We start from the raw sequence: 24,847 nt of genomic DNA, 5'->3' as shown, positions 1-24,847 counted from the left end.
TTTACAATTCACATGCTTTTATTGTAGGTTTACATCATAGTGGAAATCCTGTGGAATAATGAGAGTCAGCGCAGGGAATGTTGGAAGAGTTAGGAGGTGTTAATAGTTGAAGAGAGTAATGCTAGAGGCTGAGAGGCACTTATGTGATCTGGCTTTCTGTGTGGCAAGTACAGTTTGATTTGGTGTGGAAGGTTTTTTTTTAATGTCATCTCTGAAAGTAGAAAAAGGAGGATTGTAGTTTCTTTAGAGTGGTTGAAGAGGGAATTCCATATTTTAAGAGCAAGGATGGAGAAAGAGTGGAATTCAGTGTGTTTTTGGATTCATGGGGATAGAGTTGTCAGTGGAGTGTAGCCTAGTTTGTGGGGATTGGAGCTTGGGGGGGTTGCCTAGGAGAAGCATCTGAGACTGTAGTATGTATATTTAGTATAAGTTTGGCAGCTAGTGGTGGGAATGAGCTATTGATTAGTATGGTGTAAGTGGTTGCAGTTGTCAGCTGTTGTAGGAATACACCCCCCCCCCACACACACACACACACACACACACACACATACACATACAATTCTATCACCAAACATCCAACACTACAAAGGGCAAATACAAAAAAAGCAATATTTTAAAAGTGAATCTGGAAAGATTGAAAAAAAATAATTGTGTGGGGGGGATGCCCCTGCTCACCTACACCCCCTACTAAGTATATATACCATCTCCAAGACTGCACATTAGCTTGAAAAGGACAAATTCCCAGACTCTGTTGTATTGCAATCTCACTCATAAACAGTTGGCTTTCTGAAAAACAAGGAAAAAGAGCGTGCACTCTTATAGACTACAACTATATATATATATATATATATATATATATATATATATATATATATATTTAGGTAAATAAATATGGATGTATATGTGTGTGTCTATCTATATATATCATTATAGGCCAACATGTTAAATGATCAGCACACAAAATACTAACCAAAATGTATTGACAATTCAAATATCGAAAATGCAAATTACTGACACTAAGTACAGAAAAGAAGGAATTTATTTTTCTGAAGTATTAACCATAACCCAAGCACATATTGAGATAAAACTTGTCTGAATAATCATAGAGTTATGAAAATGGTTATTTTAAGTAAGGTGCACACTTGGGCTTAAGGGTAGGGCACACATAGGATTAGGGTTGTCATGCTTTCTTCCCCCCTACTCCACTATAGTAATGTGTGTTAACTATAACCTTGTTCTGCTTCTAACCCTAACAATGCACCTTACCTTAAAAAACCCTTTCCTTAATACTACCAATACACAAGACAGTTCAGACACTCACCAAGCAGACACACACACATTCACACACACTTTCATCCACTTACCTTTGCCAACCAGCTTGGAAGTCACCCAAGCCACTGTTCACACAAACTGTCATTCACAATACACACAATACAGTTCACATAGTCTCCCACGCACAGCCACACACACACACACACACACACACACACACACACACACACACACACACACACACACACTTTCCTGGGATCACAAACTTGTAAAGATGAAGGCTGTGGTACCAGAGTACATGCTGTGTGGACAATAGATCTTCTGTGTTCTGCTTTCAGATTGAGGAATTTTTCTTGGGCGTATCACTTTCACTGACAGCATTTCATGTCATAGAAATAAAGGGATTAGCAAGTAAGCCAGTAAGTAAAAATCCCTCTGGTTGTTAGTATGGCACTGCATTGCTTCACTTAAAGAAATTCTTGCCGGACGTGAAAATAAGTATTCTTCATGGGATCTGGGTAAGAGTTAGGATGAGGGCCACCAGACATGACTCATAGTTGGTACCTAAGGGACAGAAAACAATGCAGCACAGAGTACACACACACACACACACACACACACACACACACACACACACACACACACACACACACACACACACACACACACACACACTCACTCATATAAATGCCTGAACAGTAACCTTTGTACAAATTGTATTATAGAGAGTCTACTTTTATTCATACTTGTCATCAGTATAAATTAAGTAAGCACCAACATTTCTTTTTAAATACTTCACGTGTACATCATGACTTATCAAAGGGTCTAGAATGACTCTGTGATAGATATGTAAATAGTGATTCACTCCAACATAACATTTTATACACATAAACTTAAAAGCATATGTTAGCAAACAGTCTTTTGGAGCTACTGTGTTAATCCTACATCGTGTGAAAAAAATCAGACTTTTTTATGTAGGACCAAGTTCCACCCCCCATCCCATATAAGGAGATGCACCCCTCACTATTCTACCCCTAACAGCTTTAAATAGCTTACTTCATGGCTGCTGTAAATCAGAGAAGATATAATTCTGTAATATGAAGACTTTGAATGGAAGACTGTTTTGTTGTCATATCAGTGCATTAGCTCAGTTCATAAACTCATATTTATTGTGTCTACTGTACATGTCATTGTAAACTTCATATCTAAGACCTAGAATTAGAAATAGTTAGTAGCTGTTCTCTCATTAACACAGCCATTTCAGTACAACAGGGAAGCATACCTTTCGACTGTACAGATTTACGTAGAATGTCCAGATGTTTGCCTCATATTTTTGGTCTGTTCCTCATAAAATTTGTGTTTTTCTGGCAAATCACTGAAGATTGAAGTCACTAAATAATAATAAATAATAACAGCCATTTGAGTTTCAGACTTCATATCCTTCAGAAAATAAGTAACAATACAAAACCTGTTATTCTAGTAACTAAGTTTATTGGAGCAATATTTAAAATCTGTCTCTATTTTGGGGCCTTTGTTCCCCCATTATTTTAGGCTTTGTCCAGATTTCTTGCTGTGAGAGGTTGAGAGGTATTCAGGGAAGTGTCAAGTGAAGCAACTACAGTTCCCATAATACTCCATCACACTATTGTTTCCAACACTGTTCAAACACAGTAAATTTATGGGACTCTCACAGAGTCCTGCAGAGCTGCCCTTGACAAAGCAAGGAAAGGATAAGGGCGAGATATTGGGGTAACATCTGCACGGAGATAGCTGTATCACACAAATGGATTTGCTACCACGTCTTCTTTCACTGGCAGCTTGCTGTAACATTGTGCATGTAAAGCACCATCATCTAAAGTTATAATCATGAGTGATCATTTGTGATATAAACTTGTTTATTCAAAGAAACAAAGGAACAAAAAGCATCAATTTCCTATGAACTTTACAAACATAACTACTAATTACAACTGGCCAATAGCACTACATTTACAGCTGATCACCTCTCTTTTGCTGACCTTTGCAACCACGCACTGACTCCCAGCTAACTTTCAGACCTTTTGAGAGGCCTTACATTTTGCCCCTCAAAACCACTTGACAGAGAGCAGTTTCCTAGAGTACTTGAGGAATAGTTTCACATTCTGAGGCGCAGGGAATGTTTTCATGATACAGAATGAGCGAAAACAGAAAATGTGAATCCAGAAACAGGTACTAAAAAAAATCTTCCACCCTTCACTCTACTAACTGGGTACTGTACAAAACTAGATAACTTTAGTGACTGTTTTTGGCAAAATGGAAGTCATCAAATCCTGAATGTACAAAACCAGGTCTGTTATAACATTTATTGCTCTAAAAGAACAGTAAAAAAGTACTAGAAATCCACCTACAACATTGTCTAAAAGAGGCAGGCAAAGGGTCTGTAGTGGTTATCTGGAACTATTTCATAGATGATTACTAGACTAATGTCCCAAGGAGGCCTTTTTAAAGCCTAGCTCTGATTCTGTATGTGCAAAGCAAACCCTGTACCTTGTGTCTGTAAGTTAACACCTTAACCATTATGCAGTCCCTAACCTTTATATTAACTATATTGTTGACGCTAATATATAGCTTTCTGATCACACATACTATAGACAGCTGACTGGTGATTCAGTTGATCAGTACAGAAAAGAACTAAGGAACTTTATTAAATCTTTCCTGGATCATGTCCAATGTAAATTAATTGACCACATTGCAAAGCAGCCTAGGCCAGACATTTTCCACATGCTAATAAAAATGCAAAAGCCAGGAAACTCAGGAAGACCAATACATAACTGACAGAACAGATCTCTGGGTTTGTAGGAAAATTTCTGAAATCACTAGTCAGTGAAAGTAACAGCTGTATTCAATACACAACTCATTTTCTTAACATTATGTTAGGTTATCAGGACATAATAGCAAACACTGTTTTAATTATAATGGATGGTACATCACCTGCACAAACATCTCACACAAGGACGGCATTGCTGCCTCTGTCAAGTACTTACAATAGAATTCAAGAAATTCTGCCAAGGACTCAACAGAATCTACCCATTTATGTGACTCTCCTTGGAGTACTCAACTTCAAGAGTAACCTTTCTTGATACTAAGGTTGCTATAAAAGCGGGACATTACAGAAGTGTCTACAGGAAGCCAACTGACAGATAGATGTACCTGCTTAGAAGCAGTAATCATCCCAGCTGCACAAAGAAGCCAGTTATTTTCAGTCACAAACCTCAATATCACAGTATTTGTTCTAGCGAGGCAGAAAGAGACACACAGTTGGCACAACTGAAAGACACCATGCTTGCTGAAAATCACTCTGCCAGGGAGTTTGACAGAGCAAAGCAGCTATCACAAGAACAGCTGTTCCAGTATAAAGAAAGGAACTACGTATGGTAGAGTTCCACTAGTGAGAACGTATCATCCAAAACTTGAAAAACTTAACAAATTCATATGAGGGGCATCCAACCAGTGCTCAATGAGGATGATAAGATGAAGATGATAAGTTGAGAAACCGTTCTCAAGCACTCCTACTGTCATTTAAATAACCACCAAATAAAAAGAATCTTTTTCTAAGAAGCATACTTAGAACACAGTCCAAACTGGTGTAAAACTCTGCAACCATTCAAGGTACAAAACTTATCAGATGATTTGTGATTTGTTCTAACATAACTTCATAAAACAGAAGTTTCTGTACTTTTCCGTTATTGGGGCAACACTGCTAATATGACTGCACAGCCGTTAGCCCAGAAACAGCCTTCTTGAAAACAACTAACGTTAGTATACTTTGCACTGCTTCCCTAAGGAAGTGTAACATTCCTGATAGCCCAAATGGCTTTTGGAAAAAAGAAGCTTGTGTACACCGAAGGAAGATTATTATTTGATATGCTATGCAACGTCCCTCCTGGCGGGTAATTTGATTACGGGCTTTAGCCTTCCCAGTTCTTGTATAGATGACTTCTTGTCTCTGCCAATGAAGCTGCTCGTTAAAGGGGAAAGGGTGTCATTCACCCTCACAGCCCAAGTCGAAAAGCTTCTTTTCAGCAAATGCAGAACATGTAGCGAGGGAGAAAAACAAATTCAGAAGCAGCAACATTTAGCTGCCATCTCTGGAGACATAAAGCATTGCCAGTGTTTAGTGTGTGCACCATTCTAACTTGCTTTTTTTTCTGAATGGCATTTGGCCTGTCAGAAATGTTACACTTCCTTGGGGAAGCAGTTCAAAGTACGCTAACTTTAATTGTTTTCAAGAAAGCTGTTTCCGGGCTACCGGCTGTGCGGTCGCACTACCGGTGAAGCCCCGCGACAAAATCATCACCTTGAGGACATCGGTTTCTTTTCTTAGACGATTTTAGTTACCTTTGAGTAAATGACACCTAATGCTGCCGCTTGCATCCTGTAATAGTTGCAGGCATGAATGACAGCAATGGCAGCGGCAGGTGCTGCAGAGGGAAAAAATATCCTCACCTTCAGTGTTGCCCCGATAACAGAAAAGTGCCGAAGTTTCAAAGTACAGGGTGCATTTACATACTCTTCTAGAAATAGATTTGCCTAGTCAAGTTTATGGAATTTTCAGACTGCTTTTATAAGGGATTTAAGTCAGATTCACAGACACACAGTTACATGCAAAATACCTGACAAGCCAGTGGCAGCACATTTTTTCCTAGTTTGATCATTCTATATCAGATGTGTCAGTTACGATTCTTTAAGGGCATTTCCATGTTCCTTTAGAAAGAAGAACAATGAAGATTTTCATTTGTTCAATCTGACAGTCAGTAGTCTGAATCTGAATATTGGTTTTATAAGGCACAACAGCACTTACAGCCTTTCACTCTGAGCAGCTAACAGTGGTCACAATAAGGTGTAATGAAGGGCAGCAACTTTTTATTTTATTTTTTTTGGGAGGTAATGCATAATTTTATGATGAATTTAGCTTGAATTACATCACTCCAAATACTGCACCAAATAATGCACCCTACATAATAGCTTCTCAATTTAACACACATTTTGTAGAAAGCATTAATGCTCTCACTAAAGATTTTCCTCCCAACAGTCCCAACATGCCCTCTCCTTAGACAGAAAACACCCCCTATTTCACCCTAAAACCCATCCCAATCTCCTGCATCAAATCGCTACTTCTTAAACTAAAACCCTGTTCTCCTTCATTAGATAATGCCCCAGAAGAATACCCGGAGCTGGCTGCCAGTTCCACAGTCTACCCTGTGTCTCTTCTAATTAACAGATCTATCAAGGAGTCATGTGTTCCTTCTTTATGAAAAAAATTCTTCATCATCCCCATTCATAAAGGAGAAACATCATGAGATGTAACCAATTTCGGAATATTGCCATATTATCCCATTTGTCAAATATTCTGGAGAAGTGCATTCTTAAGCAACTTCTTCAAAATATTCTTCAGGAAAATCTCTTGACCTCCACACAGCATAGTTTTAGACCTGCCTGTAGTACAACCACGGCCTAATTAATTTTTTTGGATACTATTAACAAAGTTAAGAGACAAAGGCAAACTTGTTTCCTCTGCATTCCTTGATCTCTCTAAAGCTTTTGATCTAGTCTGTTGCTAAAAACTCCTCTAACAACTATGTTCCCTCAGGTTATCTTAACCCACACTATTATGATTTAACAACTACTTAACCAATAGGTACCAGTCTGTAAAATGGCTCTCCACTTTTCCTCCTTCCTTCTTTTCAATACTGGTATGCCACAAGTCTCCGTTCTCAGCCTTCTACTCTTTAATATATTCAGTAACAGTTTACACAAATCCTCTCAACAAGCTTCCCTCATACAATACACTGATGATCATACCTTAATTGATAGAAGGGCCATGCTCAAATGTTTTAATTGCAATATGTGCAACTGTTTATACACTGAAGAAATGTATTGTGGTATAAACAACATGAGAATCAATCTTAACGTAATTTTTACTTGTAAATCTAAGTTTGTGATTTATCTTATTTTTTGTGTGGCCTGTAAGTTTTTTTATATAGGCAGAACCACTAGAGAACTATACAAGAGAATTTATGAATATAAATATGCTGTTTATATAGGAGATACAAAGAATGCCTTAGGCAGACATTATAAGTATGGGTCATGCAAAACTGACTTTAATTTCTTGGTGATTGATGCATTAAAAAAATGTGGAATGTTTATTGAATCCTGAAGAGCAGTTAGGTTGGTTAGAATATAGTTGGCAAGTGAGACTAAATGCTTGCTATCTCCCTAGTTTGAATAACTGTGAAGACTTTGTTATGTATTTAAAATGTAAAGAGTTAAAACATTAATTGTTTGTCATATGACTTTTAATTATTATTTAAATATGGTTGCTATACTGAATACTTCTGTCTGAAGAAGTCTTAACAGAGACAAAAGTGCTTACTAGAGTTGTTTGTTATTTTATTAAAGTGATTTTCCTTATTGTTTTTTTCATTTTTTAAATACCTTAATATGCATTTCTGACACCCTAAAACATCTTCAAAGAATTATTCAAGAAGCCTTTAACTGAGTTGAAATTTGGCTACAGGATAATCACCTGGTTCTAAATCCCCCAAAAAACTAAATTACTTTTCTTTTTTTTTCCAAAATCCTACTTCCATGAAAAAAAAAAAACTTTAAAATGTCTTCCTTAAATAGTACCATGATTGAAGTTACCCCACATCCAAAACTACTTGGCATGACAATTGACAACAACCTCACATTCAGTTTCCATATCCACAGCAGCATCAAGATACCCCATCAAAACCTAGACAACCAACATAGAGTAAAGAAATTCCTTATAGACTCTAACAAGGTAATGCTAGCTATCACTTACCTCTTACCTTCTCTCCTAGATGTAGCCCCTACCATGACCAACTTACAATGCCTCACTTAGTTCTAAACTTGAACAGTGCTATAACAAAGTTGCCAGATTTACTTGCAACAGCCCTTACCGGACCCACCACTGTTTAGCATTAAAACACTTAAATGCACTTTCTCACCACCAATCTTTTACTCAGCTCATCTTAACCCCTAAAATCATCCATAAGCCATCCACCTGCCCAGCAGTTAGACTGCTACTCTAATACTATCTTGCAAATCTTTCCCTTTGGTCAAATAATAATAAACAACTGCTTATTGTCTACAAATCACAAAGTGCTGCTGGGGTCAGACTGCATTCCAATTGTGTAGCTATAACTTGGAGAAAAATTCCTATATCAATAAGGCCAATCACACACCTTTATCTTTTTAAACGATTACTAAAAGTCTTCCTGTCTGCTTCCTACTGTGCTCCTGCTCGTCATCTGGGACATAGTTCTCTAACACCCTTCATCACTTTTCTTATACCTCCCTTTAAAGCAATAAGTCATGTAACCTGCTTATCTCTTCCTAATACCTCACTTGATTGTACTTCTTAAACTACTATACCTATTTATAATTAGTACAACCAAATTGTTCCATCACTATGTCTCTGTTAACACTCAAACTTCCTTATCCCTCTAATACTTCACTGAATTGTATTCCTTAAATTACTCCTATTTATCTTATACACCACTCTTTTATCTGTAAAGTCTCAGTACAAGGCTTGTAAATTTAATGTTTGTGAGTATCAGTACAAATTTTATTACACTGACCATTATCCATTCACTGAAACTGCATTATAAAATTTGTTATTTGTAAACATTGATTGTATTAAATATGATACCTTGGAGCTTTTCTCCCCAGACCTCTGCTGAAAAGGAACCTGTTCCCATTTAGATGTTTCCAGTAAACAAATGTCAATAAATAAATAAAGTAATTCAAACCACTGACCATCTGAGAAAGTTAATAGGAACTGTATTGTTGCTGGGTTTTGTGTTTTAAAACCTGTGTTTTATACACAAGTTGTTACTAGGCGTGCAATCCAGGGGATCACTGAGTAGCCTAGTCAAAATTCCAAGTGGCCTCCAAGCACTGTCTGATCAAGTGACTTGCTCAAGGTCACACAGTAGGCAAGGGAGGGCTGAAGGAATCAAAGCCAGTACCGCAGGAATTACAGCTCACAGCCTTAACCATTTGTGTCACTACAGTAACATTTGAGTCAGAACACTAGTACCCATAAACGTAACAGTCAGTAAGGCCTTAATATTCATACAGTTTTCACACTATAACAAAACTTTATGCAGCTCTGATGCTCTTAATAAGTATTTGTTAGAATTTTAGAATGACACATAAATATGTGTTCCTTCTCTCTCGCTCACCCTTTTTCTTTCGGATAGCTAAACAGCCTATATAGTGTGGTAACTACACTCAACGCCCATACTTTCTAACTTAATATCTTATGAACAAATATCTGAGGGATGAATTCACTGTAAAGGTAAGACTGTACTATCTCTACAACATACCTCTCAACACATTAGCACAAGAAATCTAGACAAACCAAAAATAATTGGGGACAAAGGCACAAAAACAGGGACAGAAGAAGTTTGAAATTCAAATGTATTTTGTTATTTAGTGACTTAAATCCTCAATGCTTTGCCAGAAAACCACAAATTTCATGAGGAACGCACCAAAAATATGAGGCAAAAATCTGGACATTTTGTCATAATCTAGATAGTTGAGAGGTGCGCTATACATATATAAGAAGTAAATACTAATTTGTAGCAATAACAGTGCATTTTGAATTACTACTTTGCAAATCTTGGAATAGTGATATTGGTGAATACTTCAGCTACTATGCTGTCAGTAACTACTAAGGATATTATTACTGTCATATGTGCTAGTATGTGTACATTTTATTAACTCTGTTTTCTTTCAGCAATAAATGGCTTTGTATATGAAAGCATACCATTTCTGGGATTTTGTCGTGATAATGTAGTTTTCTGGCACATTTCAAGTATTGGTGCCATGGATGATACGCTGGCAGTGCACTTTAATGGGCACACATTTGAACACAAGAAAAAAAATGAAGATGTGTTAACTCTTTTTCCTATGAGTGGCGAAACCGTTAGTATGGAAATGGACAATGTTGGTAAGTCATCCATACTCTGTAGTCTGGGAGCTGTGTATATCTATCTGTAGAATTTCTGAAAATGTGCTTAAAATTTTGTTTTGTAATTAAAAACTAGTTTCTATTACTGTATGTAAGAATTCTATAAATGACAGATGTTAAGTACGTATTAAAGTCACTTTGAAATGATGAGGAATATTGGCCCATTTTTATATATTTTCCATGATCATATCCACCTAAGAAAATGTTCGTCACACTCAAAACTTACTGTCTTCCATATTGCCTAGCTGTTTCACTACAAGGCTGGTTTGCTTTAGAGATTTACAATGTACCCTCATGAATAATGATTACCAAGTAAAAGTCAGTTTTGTCGTACACCCAAAAAACTCCTTTAAAGAATGTTGATCAAAAGGGATTATTTGAAACTGCATAATCCTGAGTCAAGTTATATATGGGAGGGACAGAATTATAATTTGATGAAATAAAGCAACTGTCTGCAGAATACTTGCACATCAGTCAATTCCATTTATTAAAGATCAGTTCAATATCTTATGCTGTCCACATGTAGTGAATAATAAATAACTGTATGTGATTGAAATACATTTGCATCAAATCCCTTTTTTAAACAGAGAGATGGCTCACCAGCAAAATGTGCTCTTAAATAGCACTGCCCTTCTCTGCCATATATTTGCACAGTGGAAATCTGTCATTGACCACTGATTAAAATTGTGTAGCATTTAATTTCCTTCTGGTTCTACAGTTTTCTTCCACCTTCTACACTGTACTTGTTTTTATTAACATTAGTTAGTGTCTGTACTACTCCAGAGACTGTAAGTTATGGATTTATTAATTACAGAAACTGTTAACCATTGTTCACTTGTGGATGCGATGTAAGCATTTTGGTTCTTGCTATTTGTTTTCTAAAGAAGACACTGCCTATTAACTTGTTAGTGTATAGAAAACACCTTGCAAATAATATAATAAGGTAATTACTTTATGTGCATGTGTATCTATGTATGTAATTATATCAAACTTTTTTATTCATTTCCTGAATAAGCTCACTGGACTCAAGTGTCACTTTTTAGGGGAAACCTAGTAACACTGTCTGGTGAAGTGACTTGTTTAGAGTCTGTCAGTAGGCAAATGGAAGTGGAAGGAATCTAACCCTCTACCCTGGACTACAGGAAGTACTAATTTAAAGTTCAGAACATTAATCCTCTGTGTTAACAGAATGCAGATTATGAAGAACAGCATCAGTAATAATTGTACTAGTTACCTCTTAAATGCTAAGCTGGGCAGAGCATTCGAACATAGGTGCTAGTACTATATTACAAGCAGTTGCTAGCAAAGTTGCTGTATTGCAAACAGTAATTTTTATGAACTGTTACTATGTTAGTAATTAAGGTTTCTTGAGTAGAAACTCCCTAAGTAAAGTTGTAAAGGGCAGATGGCCTTGCCTACAGGATTCTTATTTCACAGCTCAATGCCTTGGTATAGTGCATGCAGAAAATAGCTTATTGTCTCTTTTTATGTAGCAAATTTGTGTTTTTCTACGATTCATTTAAATTATACTGCAATATGTTAATCAATATGCTATGCTTGGCAATGCACATTTTTGGGATAATTTTCTTCTATTTATTTCTGATTTTGAAGAGTAAAAAGTTATTTAAACAAGTTGTTACTGACTGGCATTTACCCTAATAGCAATTGTCTGTTTGCAATAGGTATTATTCCAATATTGCAATTGGTTGATCAGTTGACTGAATGATCTGGCCTTTCGGTCTGTTTAAATTATTTTATAAACTCATGATCAATATTTACTAATGTCTCTACTTAGTTTAATAGTTTGTTTTCTGCATTTGTCATAGTCCATAATCTAATTATGTTTTACATGGAGCCTGTATAGCAGGGGTGCAGTGATTGTATACCTTTGCATTACATGTATACCATGCTTCTTTCAGGTGATGTGCTAAAAGCAGTTTATTTATGTACTTGATAGTTTACTCTGAAGGTGCTCAGACTATATTCATGCCTCTTTTCTCTTTATTTACTGCTGGGAATATTATACACTTACTGGTACTTTGGGATATTTATACCTTAGCTAGCATTAAGAAATGCCTGTCACTGGAGCTATGCTATGGTATCATTTCACACTGAGCTTTGGGCTGGCTGATTGCTGCTGTGAGTAGTTATTTGATGATTTTCAGTCTCATTCTTGCAGCAAACAGTAATATTCGTCTTACAGAAACTTTTCTCTGAGAACACTTTCAGTTAACTGTTATAGATGTTTACCTTTGGTGATAGCTCTCCGAGGGTAATTCATGCTATATTTCATACTCTGGACAAATATTTGTAAGATCTATGTAACAGGTATTGACTTTTAGTTATTTAGTACAAGTTCAGACCATATTGAATGAATGGATCAATTATGACTCTGACAAGTCTGTTGTACACAACAGATGCAAAATGGCAGTGTTATCTGCAAGCTGTGTAAAATTCTGTGCTGTCAAATTGGTTATGATGTCTGTCAGTATGGTGCATGCCCTAGTTATAAGATACATGTAAACAGTATTAAGGAGTAGCTTGAAGGAAACATTTACCAACTTACATAATAATGGTTGGTAGGGCTGCTGGTTCAGGAGTAGCTATGGGCAAAATTGTAATGCTTTTGTGTTGCTACTTTGGGTTTCTGGTTCCTTAGTTTGCAGTTACAACATTTGTAAAGCACTGTGTTTTGGCTAATCATTTACATATTTTGGAGTTTCTTTTTGTCTGTGGTGGTGCCCAGCTTTCCTTCTTCACTCCCATCTACCATCCTTATGGGCTGTATATCATACTCTTCAAACTATTACTTGTTAGTTAATATCATTCATAAATGGGATACTACCTCTGCCACTTGTTCATTTGTAATTGTATCACTTCAGCACTAAAGTTAATTTCTAATGTTTTGCCTGCACTGTCTTCATCTCTGTATACTCGTTTAGTTGGTATTGCAAGACATCAAACTCATCCCAAGCTCTCAATACATATGCTTTATCAAGTGTAAAGGAATTAGGATTGCATTTTATAATGTGGATGACAAAAGGAAAGTTTCTGAATGCTTGAAGGCTAGGCTCAAAATACACAGTCCCCATATTGTAGCATTACTAAGTCATATCTCAAGTATAGTAACAATACTGTGCATTCAGTCATACCTTTTTACATTGTCTTCTAGGGCCAACAATGCTTGACCTAGGGCGGGAAGTGGAATATTGATTCTTGTGGAAAGAAAAATGCTAAGCCACTTCTGCTGACCTCTACTGTACTTGCAAATAAAGACCCAAACTAACTGCTACTTTGTGAACACCTAACTGGTGGATATCTTTTGAGATACTGACCTAGACAGCCAAGGGTGGCCTAATGGTTAAGGTGTTTGCCTTACAAACACAAGGTGCAGGGTTTGAGTCTCACAAGGGATAATTGGCTAGGCTTAAAATGGCTCACAAGGGCAGTTAGCCTAGTACTAATCTATGAACCTATTTTGGCTGCTTTGTCAGTAACTGACAAGTAGACACCTCATTCTTCCTGTTACAACCATTTTTATAATTTATTTATTTATTTGCTGTTGTTTAACCAAGATAGTCCATTGGGCCCAAAGAACCCGTTTTCAATGGAGTCCTGGGGAGAAAAGCTCCACATACAGATTATACAAAGATTATGTTAGACAATACATAAAATACAAAGATTAATTTCAATACATAGATTATATAGAGAAAAACATAAGTATCAAACAAAACAAGTAATAGAGGCGAAATATAAAAAGGAATAGTATTGTGTTTTTTTTTTTTTAATTACTTGGTACAAGTGAGGAGTTGAATGGTGGAAGCAAGCATGAATTAGCTAGCTGGGAATGGAAAAAGAAAGAGGAGCATCAGTGTATCTCCTCTCCTAATTGCTATGGCATTTATAGAGTTACTGTGGCAGATTTTAACATCATTGGTATCCCAGCACCATCACTCCACTTCGTGACACTTTAAGCTATCTCTCACTAGACTGTCACATCACTTGTAAGACTAAATCCCTTATTATGTAAACGTGAAAGTATTGACTGGCTTCTCACAGACAATTCAGTCAGATTGTCTTATCCATCAAATGAAGCTTCCTTTCTCAGTGTTCTTTGTATGTTGTCAGAAAAAAAACTCATCCTTGTAAGTTGCACTTACCAAAGTAGGTGATTGTCTTTCAACAGATTTGTTGCTCTTTTGTGCATGCCGATTTGCAGTGATTGGAGACTGTATCACTCTGTCAAGTGTTTGCTTAATGTTCTCCTGTTACCTTTGTAGTACATGTACTAGACAACAATCCCAATCAATGGCTGTACTCATCAGAATTGCAGCTTACTGAAACAGAATCCCTTTCTCAGCATTAGTACATCTTTTTTGAATTGGTATGTTAAGTAAATGGAGTGTGGAAGTAACTGAGGAACAGTCACACTGAAAAAGACTTTCCTTTCCTGTAAATTTTGGACCTCACTTTTAGCAAGTTCATACTCGATGTGTTGAGCTCTCAGTGAGCTGTCATGAGTCCCATTTGTTATCCAATGTGAAAAAGTAGAATGGAAAGCCAAACAACAGTTAGAAATTAAGAGAGCAGAACAAACTTTTAAGAACTTCAGTAGCTTGAGATATTCACCCTGGGATTCTCAAAAGTTTGCACAGCATGCATGTGTAGTGTTAGATGAAATTCTGCCAATATGGCGGCCGAGCAATTCACATACATGCACGTATGACGTGCGCGAGCGCGGTAGCACTAGTACTGCACGTACCCAGACCCCTATGCAAATCACCCCATTTGCAGATGAAAACCATGCAAATGAGGCAAAACTGCCATCCAGGAAGAAGGAATCAGGGCATGCAGGACTAGTGTAATATGCAGAAATGTACTTGATCAGTAACCAAGTATGGCACTGCAAACTGCAAACTGCAAAACAGAGCTATGACAGCTCCAAATAAAGGCTGCACAGCATTGAGGAAGCATGCCAATGGCCAGGTAGAAGGCCATTGGCATTGCAAACAATGCTAAATGTACAAAATACAACCTTTATGATATGCCCACCGATCATGTCCATTGAAGCATAGGGCAGCAGCACGCAAATGGGACCGGTGGGGAAATAAGTAAATAAACCCAAAAACAACACTCTAACTAAAACCAGTATTCCGCCATGCAAGTCAATGGCGGGCAAAAGACAACCTGGCCAGTGAGTAGTGGTTGCTAAGGGGGGAGGCACAGTGTGACACATGTAACTATGCATTAACAGGCAATTCTATGCAAATGAGGGGAAGGATAGTGAATCCCAGTCTTCCCCAGGGTGTGAGGCAGATCCCAAGAGTGTATGAGTATAAATACCTGGGTGCAAGACTAGGATATAGGTGACATCGTGGGGGGGGTGTCAGGCAAACTGTAAGTGGATTGGAGCCCTGTGGCTTGGAATTGCCCCTAGCTTAGCACAGCTAAGCTAGGGGTGTGTCTAAACTTGCCTAGCACCCTTTACAAAGTGTAAGCTGGTGTGCGCACCATGCACCGGGTTGTACAGGAAGAAAAAAGAAGTTAAACTAGGAAATAGCAGCTTTGTGCACATTTGAAAAGGGAGGCAATGGGAAGGGAAAACAGCAGTAGGAAGGTAATCAAGGAGAACTAGCTGAGCTGCCAGGTGAAATGTATCAGAATCAGCTAATTACACAGGCAGCAGACTAGCCCAGCACAGAACGCTACTATAAACTAAGCAAACACCTTCCCCCCTTGGTTTTTCCACACTGTACACCACCGGTGTATACAAGCAGGGAAATTTTAAAAAACACACCTACAAAATGAGTAGGGCTGCAGCAGGCAACATAGAACAACATGTGCAAGAGGCTGAGGGTGGTGAGGATGTGAATGCTGCCAAACATCCCACAGTGAGGAGACAGAGAAGAGTGTACAGACCCAGGGTAACCTACCAGGGGCTACATGAGCTTGAGATAGTGGAGCGCTATAGGGTGGACAGAGACCTCCTACAGCAAATCATTGAGCTGTGCAGGCCACACCTGACACACCAAACTGGCTGAGGGGAACCCATCCCAGTGGATACCAAGGTATGTGTAGGCCTAGGTATACTAGCCACAGGTACCTCCCAAAGCACAACTGGGGATATCATGGGCATCTCACAGGCATCAGCATCCAGAGTATTCCACCGGTTCCTGGTTGTCATGTCAGCACATGCCAGTGAGCATGTATATTTCCTCAACACACGTGAGGTGTTGACCAGCAATATGCTTCTCTTCCACCAAATAGCGGACTACCCTGGGAAAGTGGGTGCTATAGACTGCACGCACTTACGCATCAAAGCACTACCCGGTGAGCAGGGTAGGTCCTACATCACCCACAGGAGCATTCCCTCCATCAAGTGCCAGGTTGTATGTGATGCCCAGGGCATTATAATGAATGTGTGTGCTGGCTGCCCTGGAAGCTATGACGATCCACACATATGGCAATTGACGCAGCTGTACCACAGATTTGCTGATGTGGACATCCCCTACGGTCACCTAGTGGGGGATGCTGGGTACCCACTGGAGCCATGGCTGATGACACGCATCAGAAATGCACACACACCTGAACAACAACACCATAATGAGGCACACACACAGGCCAGACATATAATAGAGCGTGTGTTTGGGATGCTCAGGTTATGGTTCCGGTGTCTGGACACATCCGGTGGAGCCCTGCAGTATTCACCAGCTACATGCACCCAAATTGTTATGGTATGTGCTATGCTATACAGTATGATCCTGCGGAAACAGCTGCAGCAGGAGCAGCATGGGGCAGGGCCACACATCCCCCCACCAATGCCAAGGCCTGTATAGGCACAGAGTGACTCGGAGGAGGAACAACCTGAGCCTGCCCCAGTAGGCAGAAGGAGGTGTGCCCAGTATGCCCTGGGCTTGGCAAAGAGGCAATGCATAGCTTGTGCACTGACACAGTAGGGACCCAGGGAATGACACCTCTCTCTGACTTGCACAGACAGTAAAAGGGATGCCAAACATGACACTACCTGTGCCCAACCATGTATAGGGAGTGTACTGTGTGCATCTGACATAGGCAGCCCTCCAGCACCATCCTCAAGTCCGGCACAACCTCAAGGTCAGTCAATCAACCTACCAATTGCCAAATGGAGTAGAATGTGTTTTTACCTGTAGCTATGGTATGGATGTGACCATGCAAGGGAATTGGGTGGCAGAATGTCACCCCTAGCTTAGCTGTGCTTACTACTGCTTATCTGTGTAGACACCCATAGTGGCATCATGACATCTGTAACACATACTGGAGTCACCATAGCAGCCAGTACTACACAGGGTGACAAAACCCACTTCAGAAAATGGCCTGAGTGACATGTGTGTCCATAAGAGCCACACATGCCAGTTAGGAAGGTTTACATACCCAACAACAGTCTCAGCCAGCAGGACAGGTGAAGACAAACACATACAAATGCTGTACTATGGCCTGTGAATGTGCCCTATGGGTAACCCCTCCCCCAGGCCTACACAGACAGACCACAGCAGGCCAGGCAGTCGGATATAAGTTGTGAAGGCTAGGAAGTCAGAAACTAATATGTAGGTAAACAAAGCTAGGATCTGTAGTACACTGGTAAGCCTCTAGGCAGCAGGATAGGTAAGACCACAGACTGAAATGGAGTACTTGACATACCAGTACAGTCCTAGCAAATGTGTACAAGTGACAGGTGCGCCCCCCCCCCATCCAACATACACTTATAATAACAGTCAGGTGTGCCCCCCCCCCCCACTCCTGTGTGGAACAGTAGAAACAGTCAGGTGTCCCTCCCCCCCGCTCTGCAGAAATGTAGCAACAGTCAATGCCAAATGGCCGATGGATTCCCTACAGACACAGCATGCTACCTGTCAGTGTACAACACAAAGGTCAGCACTGCAGTATAAACTACCTGGACTTGATCCACACATGCAGCACAGATAGCCATACTGGGCATGCTCACACACTTAAACATATGAAGGCCATGTCTGCAAACACCAGTGGAACAGACATATCTGGTAGTTGCAGTTCTTAGTGCAGACACATGCCAGTATGCACCACTCCTGCCTTGTACACATAGTGGATAGGAATACAGACAAGTATATAAGGACAACACACTATAATAAGCCAAAGGTACATGGGCATAGATGTGTGGAAGAGGGTGACCATGACAAGGAGCCATCCAGGCCTGTCCCAACCGGCACACAGCCAAAGGGCTCCCTCCAAACACATGAGGTGCGGATGTAACCCACTGCAGATACTAGCCACCAGTACCCATCAGCATGACAGACTATGTGGTGCACGTGCTAGCTGTGTAACAAGACTGTACAAGGAAGTAGCCATCTAGTAACTGTATACACGTACTTGTGACATATGACCCCATGTGTGCCTGCATGTGGCATGTCAACCCCTACATGAATGGGGTATGGCCCATGCACACACTGCCTTCCTCATAGCAGTAGTATGATAAGCCTGCTGAGGTCATTCAATGTGAATTACACCTTTTGGAGAGCTGTAGCTCAGTAATATGCATGGCACATCCCATAACTGCATACTGCTGTAGTGATAGACTAGTTAGGAAGTAGTACTAACCCCAGACCCGGCAAATGTGTGAGTGTGTGTTTGTGTGCGTGCCTGCCTGTCTCTGACTGTATAGACAGAAATGCTTTTTAGGCTAATCACACTCCATACAATTCATATACTCAACTTTGGCAAGGCTGCTGATGTCACTCACCTAGAAATACACCTCTGAGAAAGTGATAGCCCAGTAATCTCTGTAGCACTTCCTGTAACTGCATACTGCTGTAGTGTGATAAAGAGGTAGATGTTCGAACCCCAGACCTGGCAACTGTGTGTGTGCATGTCTGACTGAGTAGAGAACAATAATTTTTAGGCTACTCACACTCCGCACAATTCATATACTCAACTGTGGCAAGGCTGCTGATGTCACTCACCTAGAAATACACCTCTGGGAAGGTGATAGCCCAGTAATCTCTGTAGTGCGTCCTGTAACTGCGCACTGCTGTAGTGTGATAAGGTAGTTAGGTAGGTGTTTGAACCCCAGACCTGGCAACTGTGTGTTTGTGTGTCTCACTGAGTAGTGAGCAATGCTTTTTAGGCTACTCAAACTCCCTACAATTCATATACTCAACTTTGGCAAGGCTGCTGTGTCACTCACCTAGAAATACACCTCTGGGAAGGTGATAGCCCAGTAATCTCTGTAGTGCATCCTGTAACTGTGTACTGCTGTAGTGTGATAAAGTAGTTAAGAAGGTGTTCGAACCCCAGACCTGGCAGCTGTTTGTGTTTGTGTGTCTGACCGAGTAGAGAATAATGTTTTTTAGGGTACTCACACTCCGTACAATTCATATACTCAACTTTGGCAAGGCTGTTGATGTCACTCACCTAGAAATACACCTCCGGGAAGGTGATAGCCCAGTAATCTTTGTATCGCGTCCTGTAACTGCGCACTGCTGTAGTGTGATTAGGTAGTTAGATAGGTGTTTGAACCCCAGACCTGACAACTGTGTGTTTGTGTGTGAATGTGTGTGTTTTTGTGTCTCACTGAGTAGAGAGCAATGCTTTTTAGGCTACTCACATTCCCTACAATTCATATACTCAACTTTGGCAAGGCTGCTGATGTCACTTACCTAAAAATACACCTCTGGGAAGGTAATAGTCCAGTAATCTCCATACGGCGTCCTGTAACTGCATACTGCCGTAGTGTGATAAAGTAGTTAGATAGGTGTTCGAACCCCAGACCTGGCAACTGTGTGTGAATGTGAATGTGTGTGTGTGTGTCTGACTGAGTAGAGAGCAATGCTTTTTAGGTTACTCACATTCTGTACAATTTGTGTACTCATCTTTAGCAAGGCTGCTGATGTCACTTACCTAGAAATACACCTCTGTGAAGGTGATAGCCCAGTACTCTCTGTAGTGCATCCTGTAACTAAATACTGCTGTAGTGTAATAAAATAGATAGGTAGGTGTTCGAACCTCAGACCTGGCAACTGTGTTTTTGTGTGTGTGCGTGTGTGTGTGTGTGTGTGTGTGTGTGTGTGCGTGTGTGTGTGTGTGTGTGTGTGTCTGACTGAGTAAAGAACAATGCTTTTTAGGCTACTCACACTCAGTACAATTCATATACTCAATGTTGACAAGGCTGCTGTTGTCATTCACCTAGAAATACACCTCTGGGAAGGTGATAACCTAGTAATCTCTGTAGCGCATCCTGTAACTGCACACTGCTGTAGTGTGATAAGGTAGATAGGTAGGTGTTTGAACCCCAGACCTGGCAACTGTGTGTGTTTGTGTGTGAATGTGTGTGTTTTTGTGTCTCACTGCATAGAGAGCAATGCTTTTTAGGCTACTCACATTCCCTACAATTCATATACTCAACTTTGGCAAGGCTGCTGATGTCACTTACCTAAAAATACACCTCTGGGAAGGTAATAGCCCAATAATCTCCATACTCCGTTCTCTAACTGCATACTGCTGTAGTATGATAAAGTAGTTAGATAGGTGTTCGAACCCCAGACCTGGCAACTGTGTGTGTGTGTGTGTGTGTGTGTGTGTGTGTGTGTGTGTGTGTGTGTGTGTGTGTCTGACTGAGTAAAATGCAATGCTTTTTAGGCTACCCACACTCCGTACAATTCATATACTCAACGTTGACAAGGCTGCTGATGTCATTCACCTGGAAATACACCTCTGGGAAGGTGATAGCCTAGTAATCTCCATAGCATGTTCTGTAACTGCATACTGCTGTCGTGTGATTTAGAATGGTGGTAGAGTTCCATCTCCATCCATGGCAGTTCCAGATGTTTTGTGTGTGTTTCAGTGTCTGTGTATGGAGCAATGCATTATAGGCTACTCACTCGCATACATTACAAATGCCCTACTTTGGTAATCCCGCTGATGTCATTCATTGTGAAATACACCTTTGGGGATGATGTACTTCAGTAATGTCCGTGGCGCGTACTGTAACTGCATAGTGCTGTAGTGTAGTGAACTAGTTAAGTAGGGGTTCTACTCCCAGACATGACAGGTGTGCGTGTGTTTGTAACTTGTATCCTGTGTAGAGGTGGATGTGAGTGTGTGACACCTGTGGGGAATGGGGAGAGGTTTTGCTTATTTCATTTATGGTGGCCCTACTATATATCACAATGTCAGCCATACAGGGATAACAGATGTAAATTAGCTGAGAGGCTGGGGTGCAAAGCCATATCCATACATGTGACATCAAGGCCAGACAATCACAGTTAGCAACCCCAATGTGCTTTCACATGTGACTCACAATGGACATACCATGCCTGACAACATGCCCTGTATAGACAGATGACACTGACATCAGGGAATGCTGTTAGCATGCTGTCAATGTAGGTGCAGGGTAAACCTGCTGACCATTACCAGTCCCTGCCACAGGTGGGCAAGACTGGCACATCTGATGATAATCTGTGTTCACAGCATGGGCCAGACACCCCAGGTACAGTTCTACATGTCACTGTACATGCATGTGGGAGGTGTGCACTTCCTAGACACCATCCAGTCATGGACTAGGGAACACATACATGGCAAGTGATGCACAGCATTGGCCACACACAATAGTCACCCAGGTGACTGGATGAGAGATGCAGTACCCACCTGTGTGGGCAAATGCAGAAACTACAGGCCTGAGCCACAATGCAGACCATTGTCATGTGGCCTGATGCCAAGGGATACCCATTGCCTACCCTTTAGCCTGCTGGCACTGTTGACCACCACACACCTGTGCAGACATGCACCCATGCATGTCAGAACTGGCACCCTGTGTGTTTTTGTGTGTGTTGTGTGGTGCATATGCCACATCCACACTCACTTTATTCCCCCAGGGCACAATGAAGCATGCTGTCTGATGTCTGACACCCCGTCATACTCACTGCCCATACGACCTCCGTATGACCCGTGTGGTGCATGTGTTATCTGCACATTGATATGTTGTGGCAATCCCATTAGTGATGAGTTGCACTCCTGGCCCTGCCAAGTGTGTTAATGTATGTGCATCCCTCTGTGAGTGTGCCTGTGTTGACGTTGGCACCTGTTCATGCAGACAGGCACGTGTACGTCACCTACTGTATATCTACCATATCCCTGTTGCAGATATCACTTACCATCAAATATATGTTCTGAGTGCTCCCCAGTAGATAACCCATGTGGCGCATCCAATAACTGCATCAAATTGTGATAGCACTACATATCTGTCGGGGGTTTGATACCCTGTGCTGGTAGGTGTGTGACACAAACATGCTTCAGTTTTACCCTCCCACCCCTCCCTGACATGTATTCGCCTCTGTCTGCCTTCCCCACTCCTTCTCTTGTGGATGTGGAGACCCACACCTGCTTTGCTTAGGCAGCAGCATGTGTATTTTAAGTGATGCTCATGATCAGCTGATGACTGCTGCACGAATTGCAGCCCTCCCCTTAGCTGATTGCATGTGGAACAGCTGTGGTAACATTCCCATAGCCAATTGCATGGAAACACACTCTAATACTTGGGAACATCATGGTGGTGTTGGCCCTTTTCTGTCATTTTGAGCAGGAACTAAATTTGTCATTTGGCAAACAGCATCTCAGATGGATTGGGGATTTACCTCTAACAACATACACTGTGGAAAGAGGGCAACAAACAGGAGGGGGATGTGCCTGACCTGACTACAGACTGTAAGTGCTGCTATACTGCATATGGAGTAATGTTGGTTTAACAGTGTTTGTCTGTATATGCCTGTCGTACATGTCGCAATACCTGCCATGTCAGTTCCATGTATATGAGGAATCCCCATCTGCAGACTGGGCAGTGTTGTGGCTTTGGTTTCATGTGTTAATCACGATGCATCTATCTGTGGAATGCAGAAGGTAGTGTGAGGATTGCAGCCTGTAGATGGTGATGGCCATGACATTTACTGACTACATATCCCTCATTGGATATATGTTGCTACATACCCCGTTACAATGGTAGATTTATGAGGGTATCACAGCAACATGTCTATACTGGCCCTGTGTATGTGCTGTCAGCCACACCTCTGTCAGCCTTTGTACTTATGTCGTGCATGAAGTGGTGCATATGTGCAAATAGTGTCATCATATCTGATAACAAGCCAGTGATATATCAGATTGCTACACATGCCATGTACAGTAGGGGTTACATTTCATGACATAACCTGGACATTCTGTGGATGTTTGTACAGTACTGAAGTCTGTGTAGTGATGGTGAATGTCAGCAGTGTGTGTATTGTTAATATGTACTTTAGCCTGTGCACAGACTGTGGTAGATGTCATTGTTCTAGCTCCCCTTCTATGTGATGTTACATGCTGCCCCACTGTATGGTACCATTTTGCCATACATGTTTGTAGGGCCATACACACACACACACACACACACACACACACACACACACACACACACACACACACACACACATGTCCCATACCACAGACAGCCATCAGACTAAACTGTGTAGCAGCCCAGTATATGGAGGGTCATTCTGTGAGTGGCACATATGAGGATGGTGTAGAGCAGATAGTTCATTTACTGTAATATAATGCTAGCGTACCATATGTGGCTGTGGTTGTGTTCACATTGGTTGTGGTTAGGTACCTTCACACAGGTGTATCCTATCCTGTGCTGTGACATGGCTGTTGAGCCTGCTATATATGCAGGTACTGTACAATGATATCCTTAGGATGTCTGTCAGTAGCCAGTGGCACACATGTTGTGAGCTGATGTCATCTTCCACACACACCATGTCTGTGAAGACAGTCCCAATGACAGTAACAATAGTCTAGTAATATACCTGCTGTACATACCTGACATCCCTTGGCACTACGACTTTGGGACTATAGGGGCTGGGGTAGGGCTACACTCTATGTCCAGGACATATGGTGGAAATATATGGACATGTGCTTATCCAGATAGCCATATATATGTGTGTGTGTGTATATATATATATATATATATATATATATATATATATATATATATATATATATATATATATAAAGAGAGAGAGAGAGACATATATATATATATATATATATATATATATATATATATATATATATATATATATACATATATATCTATATATGAGTACACATGTGTAGTACTTCCAATTACCACTGTCATGGCAACCACCCACTATGAATCCCTACATCATGTGGACGTATTCCTTGTACATTTCCTGTATGATGGACATCCTTCCTGTGTGTGGGCATCAATGTTACAGGCAGCAAGTAGCAATACCTCTTACAGGAAAACCTGAACACTCAGGGCAGCCACATATATGTAGCAGGATCAGGACATACAGACAGACTGTGAGTAGAGTGGTGTTATGCTTTGTATAGTACTGGTGTTACAGTGTGTGTGTGTGTGTGTACATACTAGTTTACCTTGGAATGCAGTCTGTCTGCATAGATCACTACCGTGGCCTATCCTCTTGCTGGACAGAGGTGTGCCTATCATGTGTTGTCTGTCCACCACACAGGTCCTGT

At 40.5% G+C, this 24,847-nt stretch overlaps 1 protein-coding gene across 3 annotated transcripts in view; it reads left to right on the top strand.

Moving 5' to 3' along the window:
• F5 (coagulation factor V) overlaps positions 1 to 24,847 on the top strand; it is a 1,256,984-nt gene that overhangs the window by 591,944 nt on the left and 640,193 nt on the right. For all 3 annotated transcript variants that reach the window (XM_044072364.1, XM_044072363.1, XM_044072362.1), the window contains one exon: positions 10,076 to 10,288. In XM_044072364.1, the coding sequence (XP_043928299.1) occupies positions 10,076 to 10,288 (213 nt within the window). The remainder of the gene's footprint in view (positions 1 to 10,075; positions 10,289 to 24,847) is intronic.

The sequence above is a fragment of the Protopterus annectens genome, chromosome 5.part0 (assembly GCF_019279795.1).
Source record: "Protopterus annectens isolate FY-2018-M chromosome 5.part0, PAN1.0, whole genome shotgun sequence".
NCBI lineage: Eukaryota > Metazoa > Chordata > Ceratodontiformes > Protopteridae > Protopterus > Protopterus annectens.
This window is presented reverse-complemented; position numbering and strand designations above follow the sequence as displayed.